At 47.2% G+C, this 12,674-nt stretch overlaps 1 protein-coding gene across 1 annotated transcript in view; it reads right to left on the bottom strand.

Annotated features, from left to right (window-relative positions):
• SNTG1 (syntrophin gamma 1) overlaps nucleotides 1-12,292 on the bottom strand; it is a 1,529,981-nt gene extending 1,517,689 nt beyond the window's left edge. The window contains exon 1 of the mRNA XM_086917997.1: nucleotides 12,146-12,292. Coding sequence (XP_086774123.1) covers nucleotides 12,146-12,292 — 147 coding nt within the window. The remainder of the gene's footprint in view (nucleotides 1-12,145) is intronic.
• Nucleotides 12,293-12,674: the final 382 nt, after the last annotated feature.

Genomic DNA, 12,674 nt, shown 5'->3' with positions numbered 1-12,674 from the left:
AAAATGCCGGCATTTGGAAATGAATGAATGTTGTGATAAAAAAACAATTATAGTTTGACGATCAACACAACTTAGACTCAGGTTAGTAAAAGGGATTTAAATAAAATTTGTTTCAGTTTGTGATCACGGTTGTAGTACCAAGACTGTGTTAAAGTACCCAAAAGCAGCACTTTGGGGGTTAATATACCCAGACATCCTTGGAGAACACTACAGCGACTTCTGGTTTGGACCAGCAGTTTAAATGGGCTGGTACTTACTGGTACAGAGTACCGGCACTTTTTTATTTTCTCCCCTTGTGTATTGGAACATTCTCTCAGACAATGAGACAATGAGGGGGATATTCTCAAGAACGTGTGAAAATAACCACAAAATTAGCTTAACACAACTCTTCATATCGCAGTCCATCGTGAGGAAATAACGTTGCGTTAACTAAGTATTCACAACATGGAGGTACCATGCGATAGGCCCACGACAACGCGTCAAATGTCCGCGATAAAGTCAATGCGACGCCGCAAAAATACGCAAAACGAATGCCAAAAAAGTTGAGATGAGGCCAATCGTGATACAAAGATCAGCGAAAACCAGCGACATGCCTGCAACTCACACACGTCAGGCAGGAAATATCACCATAAAAGAATAAATAAAAACAGACAAACAAATGCCAAACAACAGCGAAGCGCAATGGATGTTGCCGGAGTAAGTACGGAGGACAACCAGAATCCCACAAGGCCCCCGGGGTCAGCCTGGGACCTCAGGGTCAGGGAAGGGCAAGGAGAAGAAGAATAGGTAGAAGCGGTTCAATCTCCAGGAAAACAGGATCCTGATAACGGAGGTGATAGAATACCATCAACAACTGTTCGTCACCTTCACCGTGTCATTGGCAAAAAAAAATTGACTATGGCAGTCCATCGTGGACAAGCTGAATGCAGTCAAGAGGCGCTGGAATGATGTCAAGCGCAAAACCAAGATGAAACTCGCCAGCAATCGGAAGGCAGCAATGCAGACTGGAGGTGGAAGTCCAGCTCCATAGGAGGAGCTGGACAATATGGAGGAAATGGTGTCCACAGTCATCAGTGAGGAGACTGTGGCAGGAGTTGGGGAACCGGATACTGCTTAACATGACCGGACACAACTGCACCAGGGTGAGTAACGACCAGGGACTTGGGGTACTGGGGAAACAGGGGGAGATGGGCACAATGGCACACATGGATAATTAAGTAGAGCACATCTGCAGACAAACCTTGCCCCAGACCCCCAACTCCCACCAAGAGACCAATGTACCCAAGTATGCAACATATTAGCACTGTATCTGCACAGAAGTCAAAGGCACACCGCATGAAAGGGATAAGGGCCAGCAAATCTAGGGCTGCAGTGGCGACTCCCCCGAAATGCAGCAGACACACACATGACATGCAGAGCATACCAACATTGACAACAATGTGGTACAAACCACAACACGTCCACAACAGAATACAGGACACAACAGGTGCCGTTTGTGTGTAGAAACTGGCCAATCACATTTGGCATTGCAGAGAATGTACAATACAAGCACACATCCGTCATGTTGTTGAAATGTCCACTGTCTCCCATCAAATAGGCAGCTCCCCTCAAACAGCCACAATGTACACAGTCCTGCAGTCTTAATGAAAAAATGTACAATGCAACAACATACATGTGAACAGATTGTTAAACTGTATCTCTCCTTCACAATGCAGAGGGACAATCAACACCTCCTGCAGAGCAGCCCGAACCTCTCTTCCCTGATGAGGAAGAGGACTACCACAGCTTCGACTTCAACGCCCTCCAACAGCTCGTGGAGAGCTTACACATCCCACCTCCAGGAACAGGCCAACCCAGTTGCTAAGAGGAGACCCCACCCCCTGCACAGACCACACAGCAGGCAGCACCCACCACCACGGTTGCCTCCCAGGACCCCCACGAAGAATACATGCCCTTCCAATGCCATGTTTTGGGGTGCCAGGAAAATCTGACTGAACAGGTGCGGGTGGGCTTCGAACGCATGGCAGCTAAACTAGATGCAATACATGGGTGTCAAAGTCCCATCAGGGACCACTCACGGTCCCTAGCGGACACCCACAGTCTGCTCCATGCTCTCCAATGGACTGTGGCTGACATCGCTGGAGCCCTGACCCAACGACTAGAACAACTGTCCAGTCAAAGTGGCACTAGCGATGTCACAACGGTGTTGGAACAAATGCGGAGGTCAATGGAGACCATGGAGCAGATGCAGGCGGAAAGAGCGGCTGCCACAGCTGCACACCAGTGAGAGGTAGCTGGGTTCCTCAATGACCTCAGGACCATCCGCATGGCAATGCTGCCACAAGGCCTGGCACTGATGCATGCTGCTGCTACATCTACATCAACATCTCCGGCCCCTGAAGTGTCAATGCCACACAGTGTGGCAGACATTCTGCCTCCAGCCACTGATGTGTCAGAGCCACACAGTGCGGCAGACCTTCCACCTCTGGCTACTGATGTGTCACTGCCACACAGTGCTGGAGACAGAACACCACAACCCACACGTGAGGGACATGAAACTGAAGAGGACAAAGATGCGGATGAATCTGCCATCGTGGTATGAAGGACACAGTAGCATGCATCTCAGCCATAGGGCATGTTTCTGCTTGGTTTTGCCCGTTTTATCACTACCTTCCACTGTCCACCAATACACTCTGCGACACTCACCTTGGACCTCGACATGGACTGCCATATTCTGCTTGGTTACCAACAACACAGCAATCAGACTGCGGACTGAACTTTTAATCTTCCGATGAACTTGTCATTCCCTAAAGGACTCTGGCTGGCCCTCCACGGGCCAACATTGTGAAGTGGTGTTTGCATGGCCCTGTACTGCTCCAGCTCCAACACTCCAATAAATGTGCAAAAAACATACATAATCACACAGATGTGCCATGTCTCTGGTCTTCCAAGTGTGGAAGTATGGAAGAATGTAGGCTCAGTGATTCCACCTTACGTCCCTTTTGCTCATGTTGTGGAACTTGGGTCACAGGGTGACTGTTGGAAAACGAGGCAGCATCTGTGAGGCCTGCACAAATAACATGACACATTTGTCGTTCACTGGGAACCAAACACCCTAGGTCAGCCCCTGACTCTCAGAGGGTAGCATTGCAGAGCAGTCTGAGGCTTACTCAGGGGAGGCGGTGTGGGCTAGTAATCGCCATTTACAGGTGCGCAAAAATAACACTCAATAATTCATTGTCCAGTCTGTACTTTGCTTTATAAAACTAAGAGTACATTTATTAAACACACACACCATTCAATACTATACACCAATTTACAAATATACATAAGCTGTTGGAATTACTTTGTGACATTGCATAACATCTCCACCCCTCCCGCAGGGGGGGTGGGGTCTAGTACCACCACTCCCATGTATGCACATCATCTTGCCACCAATGCAATTAGTTGAACCTATCCTGGAGCGAGGGCCCTGCGCACTGGCACCATCCCAGTGGCGTCCCCCTCCTATTACCTCAACAAGCATTAAACAGGGATACACCTGCCTTGGTGACACATGACCCTGACCAACCATCTCCTACTGACCCTAAAGTATACCCCTCCTCATCTTAAGGGCTAACATTCTGGGGTCTTCACCTAAGTGCAGCAGCAAGACTACATGTTTACGCACACATTAGAATGACAGTACTCAGCACATTTGGATATCATTAAAAATGCATTGCAATTGCAGCCCCTAAAGGCATCACAGATGATCACAGGATTACGTTGTAAATACTGTCAGACACCCTAGCAGGAGTGTCTAGCCACTTAAATCCACTTTGCTTGTGACATCACCTTACACCAGTACTTCACATTGAACATAAGTCCCTCTAAAGAAATAACCATTAATAAATGCATTTCAGTGCAATTACGCCATTTCACCTCCAGGGGATGGCCTTCTTGAGACATCTCCAACTACAGCCCTTCAATCTTTGATGCACTTCTCAATTAACCCCCAGCTGTAGAACAAAAGTTCCAGCCTAGGAGGTGATGCAATCTTCACTGAGAGTTGAGGGGTTATTCTTTTTAAATCCTCAAGAAACTTAGGGTGGGACTTAGCTTTGTGCTGGGGGCGAGACTGAGCTGCTCCAGCAGCTCCCCCAGCACCTTTTCTACTCAAGGGTGACCCCTCTCCTCTGGGGGCCACCAAAACATCAAAAACAATCCATTCCTTATGCCTTGCAAGGCATCGTGGGGCGCTTCAAGCACCTGCTGCTTTCTGGGGCCTCGGCGGGGGGCCCGGTCCTACCCGGACCCCCGGGTAAGGGTATGCGACGCGGGAAGCCCACACCCGGCCGCTCCGCGCTTTGGTCGGGGGCCCGGTTCCACCCAGGCCCCTGGCTCCTCCTTCATTGTTCAGGGCACCGGTCCCACTCTGGACCCCCGCAGGTGCTCCACGTTGGAGGGCAGTCCCCGGGACCTGACCCACCACCTTTTCTAGACTGGCGGCGGAGCCTCATGCAACACCAGGGGGCCACAAGTCAAAGGTCGCTGACCTTTTGGGGGCCATATCTCAGTCCCTGGAGGTCCGATCTGCCCCATTTTTGTCTCTTCTTGCTCCTGGCGGTGCCCCCCAGCCACTGGGAGCATTCACCTTCACCCTTCGGGTCTCCAAGAGGGTGCATTCTGCAGGGAGCACTCTGCACTTGCTTTCTGTGCCAGCCTTTCGACTGTCTCTTCTCCTGCGCCTCTCTTCTCCCTGTGCAGAGGCCTCTTCTTCTGCGCACCGGTCCTGGGCTCTTCTTCTAGCACTGTTAGGGGCCTGGTGGGCAGTCAGGGGTGTTCTCCTTCCAACTGCCCATTGCACCAGGCTCCAGCACCTTTCGCCTCCGCAGACCACATCCCAGAGAGAGTTTCTCTTCCTGTGCAAGTACTTTTTTAAAAGTTGAGTAGGGGGCTGGCAAAAAGTCTCTGTGGATCCTATCAAACAGCGACACATCACTTCCCTGCCCCTGCTCCCTCCTTCTTGTCCAGCCTCTGGACTTGTTCAAAATGGAGTCGTCCAGTGTCTCTGGCCTCTGAAACCCAACTCTTTCCTTCTTGGTGCAGCCTGGTGCCTGGCACCGAGTGACAGCTGCTAATGGATGAGCCTGTAGCCCCACCCATCTTCTTCTTTGTGGAGAGGAGGCCCTAGCTTGTGGAAGAAAGGTTATCAGTCCATCCAGCTGAGGTCAACCCTCAGCCTGGGTCTGGTCATGGCTGGCTGAGAGAAATATGACAGTTCTGCATGACCCAAAAGCAGTACATATGACTTTGGACTCTGCAGAATACTTATTTTCACCTACTCTACAATAGACTTTAGTGTGTGTCAGGAATCTGTAGGCCTTGTGGAAGTCATTTTAGCCATGGGCCCCACATCCCCATAGGGGAATAATGAAGTGAAAATACAGTAAAACACACTGACTTTCCCTGGCATGTTCCTTCCCAGGGTATAAAGCCTATTCCATGTCACCACCCAATTCTGCATAAGTCCTGCCACACCATTCACTCTGTAGCTGCTCCTGGACTGCGCACACTAGGAATCTCCCCTGCGCACCTCCTACACGTGTGCACACGCATTGTCACCCGTGTCTGCATGTAACCAGCACAGTGTCCCATACTCCAGCTCCAGCTGCAGCGTTCTAGTCAAGCCAGGCGGACACCAGTAAAATCTCCATGCAGTCTCCTTCATTATGAGTTCACTGTGGATGAGTCCCAGATTATGACGCTCCCCCACTGTAAAAGCTCTACAATTAGGTGCTCAAAAAGCGAAAAATCCAGGCGACCCTGGTGTCAGAACCACCTTCTAACAGTGACTCATTGCTGAATGCAGTCTGGGTGGCGCCGACACAACAATGGGGACACACACATTTGTTACTTCCTTGTCCAGCCCAGTACAGAACCATGCCCAGAGCCCCTGGGTCATTGTTCACACCCTTAGCTGTCAGCATGCCACAGCCTTTCCCTCAAGGCTGGTTTACACTCACACCACATCCATCCAGCACATGCGTCACAAGACATGTGACCCTGCCATTAAAAAGAACCGGGCGCACGTGGTGGACGCCATTTCCACGCTCTACCTGGGTGCATCTGTGTCGTGTCAATGTAGGTATGAGGGACTAGGGCCCCGCAACATCACATTCCCCATGACCGGAGGTGACATGCTATCGTCCACACCACTATTCTCGATAATATAGGGTCCATGACTTTTGGGGCACAGACTTGGTGGCACCGGATACACAGCAGCTGGCACAGGCACACCGCCACGGGATGGTGATTTTCAGTGCACTGAGGTAGGGGCACCTTAAGTGCTGAGCGGGTGTGCAGCCTGCAATGATGCCCCGTCCTGGCGGTCCGGACTGGTGACGATCGATGTGAGCCCTGCTAGACCACAGTGTAGGCTTGAGCCAGCTGGCAGTGGGTGCCCACCGCCACATGCCGTTGCCTCGCGGTTCACAGAGTTAGTGGCACCTCAAGGGCTGAGCGGGTGTGCAGCCTGCAATGATGCCATGTGCACTGGTATTCCCTCTGCCATAGCAAAATCAAGACCCAGAATCAAATATGAGACCTGGTGGCCCTCGGAGTGGGGCTGCATGATGTGGAAGGTGTCATGTGCGTGGGCCCTGGGCTCGGGCTTGCACCGGCACGTTGTGGCACCCCTTTGGAACATGCCACTGGCGAAAGGTGAGCAGTGAGACCTAGGTGCACAGGGGCGGGCATGCACCGCTGGGCAACTGGATTGACTGGGGTGCAGCTGGCTGGTTATGCAGGGGCGGACAGGCGATGAAGGCGTGTGCAATTGTATGTACTTTCTCATTCATGTATCTAAACTCTGTTTCAGGTGAAGGATCTGTTTTAGATAAGGGACCTGGTGAACTGCACTACATACCAGCACATGGTTGGAGATACACCGGTGTGAGCAGGTGAGCAGTGTGGCCTGGGTGCGCAGTGTCATAACTCTCTCTCCCTGTTCCTCTCTTCTTTTCTCTGTGTCTCTCTAACCCTCTATTTCTATCTTTCTCTCTCTCTCTTTCCATCTTTCTCTCTCTCTCCCTCTCCTTCCTTCGTTCTCTCTTTCCGACTCTCTTTCCGTCTTTCTCTCTCTCTCTCTCTCTCACTCTCTTTCTCTCTCTCTGTATCTATCTCTCACCTTTGCTATCTCTCTGTCCTTTGATGAGCGCCAAGACACACCTTCTTATCTGGATTGTTGTCTTGCAGGCTGTGACCTACAGATTGTCCCATGGGAGCCGCCATTTGTCTTCATTTCTGTTCTGTGTTTATTTAATACATTTTCATATGGTAATTTGAAGGTGAATGTGTGATGCTCATTTTTGTGATGACATATGCATGTCACCAAATGTGAATGTGCGACATCAGGAAGATTCTTTGGTACATTATTTTGTGTAGTTGACGTGGCATGTCTTTGCCTGGGTGGGGGTGTGGGGGGTGTGCCCCAGGGGGTCCTGGGGGTGGTGGTGGAGGGTGTTGAGGCCTTGTGGGGGATCCGAGGTGCATGATCAGTGGCTCCATGGCATCTGTTGCCCTTCAGGTGTCGCTCTGGGGTGGGCTCCCTTTTCTGGTGCAGGCTGTCATCCGACTTTACACCAGGTCAGAGCAGGTGTTAGTTTCCTGCTGCTAACGCACCTTATCGCCTGTTTTCTGATCTCATCGCCGATCTGGCTGGTCGTTGAGAATGTTACGGAGTGGTGTTGTCGCGGCTTTTAGCACTGGAATGCCTACTCTGTATCTTATTAGAGATAGTTGCCGGGGTCATCTGTGCCGATGTTTTTTGCGGCTGCTATTGCAGGTAAACTGGTGATATGGGCTGTTGGCACCTGCTTGTGAATGGGGGAGATACATTTATCGTGACTTTGGCTGTGATAAGGTGCCAATAACTCAGCGATGGCTCCTTGAAAATATGCCCCTGAAAGTACAGGTACTCATAGGGACCTGGCTCCGACACAGGTGGTACTGCTGCACTCATTATGGCACATTCATTAAAGCGTTCCTCTCAACCAGGGATGATGCCTGGGCTAGCTGGTGCAAAAGTGCCTAAACAGTGGCTCTTTTCTCCAGGGAACAGCAATCTACGTGTGCCACTGTGGATAACCTGAGAGGAGTAGTGTAGCTAGGAGGGAGGTGTTTCCTCCATTCTTGCATCTTATCCAGTCGGAGATTGTAAAACCTAATAGGCGGCAGTGTTGCCCGCATTGTTCAGGGCAGTACAGCTTTATATAGCATGCCCTTTGTTTTAATTGCCTGAAAATCATCCCCCTACAGCAGTTTAAATTAAATGTGTTTACTTGAAAAAATAATACCTACCCTCACCACCAATTTCCTCAAATAAATACATGTTTATTTTTTTAACATTTTACAACAAAGCATTTGGCAACTAGACAAATGTGTTACTAACTTTATTCTGGCTTGCTTAACTGATCACATCAGCCTGCATTTCATATATCGGCAAACCCATGGTACAATGGCACTTTAGTAACTCTGGTAGCTAATGCACTTTGCTTGAAAGTTCAGTGTGCATTCTACTCAAAGGTTCAACTTAGCTTAAAATTGCATGGAGGTTCGATGTGCCTGCTGTAAAGCGCAGCATGAAGATGCAAATGTCATATTTGTTTTATATGAAGATAGCTCATATGGTGACTGTTTTTTTGCAGAGATTCTTGTGTGGCCTGCAGGTCACACGTTAAAATCCTTGGCATATAGCTTAGTGATCTATAATCCGGCATCGAGGAAATGCAAATTACAAGGCGTAGTTTAGAACCTTGCTGGTTTTCCTCAATATTTTATTATTCTAAGGTTGCTAAAAAGGGTTACTTTGGTTAAGAATAAACACTTAATAATAAGTGCCATATACATGGTTATTAGTGTAATAATCCATGCACAGATACAACTGAAATTCTTACAATGCATGCAGATTTCTTGTATACAAATCTTAGAAAGGTAAAATACCCAGTCCCACCCTTTGTCCTGCTCTTAACACTGCCTTTAAGAAAATACGAGACTCCACGCTAGGACACCGCTTTTTGGTGAATACCTGCACTTATTTATTTCCATTTAAAGCTCTGGTTGGAACACACCATGGGTAGCATTCATCTCACAAACTATTTCAAACAATATCCTTGAGGCTTTTGGGTCCAGTATTGCCTGATTTTATTTCAAATGTCTTTTTGTTTCACAAGTTGCTTTACATATCCTCTGGGCAGACATACTTTCTTATCTGTAACTCATAATGTACAGAGGGAATCTTTGCTGAAGATTAAGGCCATGAAAAAAGTCTTTTGATCCCTTCTGGGTCTTTGATACAAGGCTAAGACATATCTACCTTCTCAGGGGTTGAATATTTCACCTGTTGTAGTAACTTACCATCCGGTACCCTCCATAAAATGATCTTCCCATGTTGCAATTTTTAACTCACATACCATTTTTATCTGATCATATTTCTCCTCTGTGTTGGAGCACAGGACATTGTATTTACTCAAAGGGGCATATTTACAAGAGCATTGCTCCACCAGAGCGTCGCTTTTTCTGGCGTTCTGGTGGTGCAAAGCCCTGCTCCATATTTACAAAGTAGCATCAAGCCACTTTGCGTGGCTTAACATCACCTTGAAAATATAGTCCCCTTTCATGCAGGTATCTTTCTGAAAGGGCCATGTAATTGGTGTTCCTTTGGGTGTTCCAACACAACACTGTTAGAAAGTTGCCCTTTTTGGCCTGTTCACCCCCATTTTGTGGTGCTGAATAGAACTGGTGGTAGCTGACTCTGACTGTGTCCTAAACTCTGCTTGTCAGGTTCAGGACCAGTGCTATGTTAAACACAAACACATACATTGAGGTACCCTTATAATTGGCATGTCCTACCTTATAAGTCTCTAGTAGATAATAGGGCCAGGGGATAAGAACTATCAATAAATGTCCCTAGCATAAAATAGGGTATGGCAGTTTAGAGGTCCACTGCCTTTAAAAGTAAGGTTCACTGCAAACACGACATTGGTGGTATGGCCACTTTAAAAGTGATGACCTACCTTAGTCTTACATTGTGAATACCCCCAAGCTTTCCCGAAGGTGTTTCAGGGGTGGGGGCATGTAACTATAAACAGGGGCCCAATAAAAGAGATTTTGTAAACCCTGTTGAGTGAATGCTGCCCATTTTATTTTTTCCCAGTATAGAAAATTCACTACAAATTCGATTTTGGTGCTGTGGGCATAGTGGAATAATAACCGAAATCGCTTTTGCATATTAGGAACCCCTCAGGTCTCCCCTTGGTGTGCTTCAGGGGTGGGGGTCCTGTAATTGTGAGTAGGGGCTTTATGAAAGAGGTTTCGTAAACCCTGGTAAGGACGAAATTGCACATTTAATTTTTTTCTGCTAGAAGACAGTTGGCTGACATGGCCATATGCCCATCAGGGGTAACAAGCGCTATATAAAAGCAAACCTTTTTACCTCTTCTTTCCTTCTGATATCCATGTACTATTTTTCTGTAAATTTTATACATTGCCTCGCAGTAAACTTATCATCCCTATCCTTAAGGAAATGAATTTAAATCGATGTCGCCCAGCGTTTTTAGAATTACAGAGATTAGATACAGTTTTAACTGTTGCAACAGTCTCAGAATTTTTAAACAAGTATTTATATTGCGGAAATCAATTTGTATGGATGAATTTTAACTGTCTCTTTGTGTGGAAAACTGTTTTATATAAGGAATTACGTGTAATACTTCTTTTTAAATGAAATGTATGGATGAATTTTAACTGTCTCTTTGTTTGGAAAATTGTTTTATATAGGGAATTATGTGTAATACTTCTTTGTAAATGAAATTTCATGTTGTATGCTTTTATGGTTATTGTCAATTAACCGAATAAAGTACTTTTGAATTGAATTGAAGTGACTAACCTATCCACCACTTAAAATGACTTTCATGTTTCACTACACTAATTCAAAACAAATCCTCTATGGGTCCCGGAGTAACGTGCTCCTGACCAAAAATGCGCTTTGACGCTTCATCTGAGGCAGTAAGCGCTATATAAATTCAATTACAATTACAATACAAAATGTTATGAACGTATAACTATTGCTACAAGAGTGTGGAAAATTTAATTTAAAGACTGAAGAGAATGGTATTGATAAATCCATCAACTTGGCATTGCTGAATTTATCATAACTCAGAAAATAAGTTATACACTTTCTTTTCTGCAAGCCAAAATCCAGACTTTAGCACTATTCCCTGATTGGTCCTCCCTGAGAGCATTAACCAGCCTGCCTTTATTAGGTGATAAGTGGCTTGGCTGGGCAGAGGCTATCTGATCAAGAGAGCTTTGTGGTGCACAGGAATGCCAGAGCAGAGAGTTGGGCCATAAAGCATCAGCCTCAAAGGAAGAACAGGTCAAGCAAGCCTGTCAGCCAGGGCTAACCCCTCTCCCTGCCAGATGGTAGGCTTAAGGAAGGAATTCAGAGATGTGAGTGTGGGGAGTTCATGGAAATAAGTCATACTCATGATTTTGGTTTAGTTAGCTCTTATTGCGCTGCTGAAATTTCAGCCATGATGGATTTTTGAGAGACTAGTGCTCTCTGGGAAAAGACTATGCCACACTTTGGAGGAAGCTGTCATGTCTTGGGGTGTTACCCTGCACCCTGCTGGATTAGGGTGCTCTTCTACTTGTCACCACAGAACACTAGATAATGTGTGAGAGGTGCAGATCCTCTCAGTTCTGCTGCCTGAAAGTACAAGAAGAAGGAGTATTGTCCTGCTTGAATCCTGATCTGTACACAAGGGCCAACCTGGTGAAGACAGCACCTGCTACACTATCTGGGACTACAGCTCTGAGGACTTTGCCTTGCTTCAAGAAGGAGTAAGGAGCATATTCCATGCAGCTACAAGTTAACAGAGTTAAGCTGACCCTTCTCCAACCAGAGTCCCCCTCCTGGAGTGCGTCCAGTGCAGTTTTAGTGGTTTGCCCAAATGCACTGTGGGAAGTAAAGTCCAGGCCTGCCAAGAACCATCTAGGAGATTCCAGACCCTTGGATTTGTGATTTGGGTATTTGGAACCCACCAGGAGACCTTCTGGATGGAAGGTTTGGAAAACTTTATGAAAAAATCACCAGGAGGTGACTGACCCGAATGCTAGAGCCAAGCTGGCCTCCTCCAACCACGACCCGGCCGGACTCCAGGTCCATCTCACTGAAGAGCTCCAGAAGTCTGACTTCCAGAGTTTGACCAGGTGCTCCTTGAAAGTCAAGCCAGCTAACCCTCACCAGATCCATACTGGTGGAGAGCAGCAAGGCCCTCAGCTGAAAATGCTCAAGAGAAGTTTCTAAGTCTGAAGGTACAATTTTGACTGAGGTCTATGGCGTGGGTTATCCGAGTGGGACTCCATCGTGGTTGGCCTCAAACTTTGGCTTTGTCCCAGTAAAGCGCGCCAAGATGTCGAGAAGTGGCGCTATTTATTTCTAAGCACTGAAAAGTGTTTATTCTTTGGAAATTCATATCTCTGGTTCCCTTCATTGGATTTTCATGGTTTTGGTGTCAGATAACAATATTCCCTATATTTTTACTGTGTTGAATCTTACTTATTCACTGTTTTGATGTTTTATAATGCTTTACATGCCTGTCTTCTAAGTTAAGCCTTTTTGCTCAGTGTTACCT

This window comes from Lissotriton vulgaris, chromosome 4_1 (assembly GCF_964263255.1).
Source record: "Lissotriton vulgaris chromosome 4_1, aLisVul1.2, whole genome shotgun sequence".
Classification (NCBI taxonomy): Eukaryota; Metazoa; Chordata; class Amphibia; order Caudata; family Salamandridae; genus Lissotriton; species Lissotriton vulgaris.
Note: the sequence above shows the minus strand (reverse complement) of the source record. Positions and strands in the feature narration are given on the sequence as shown.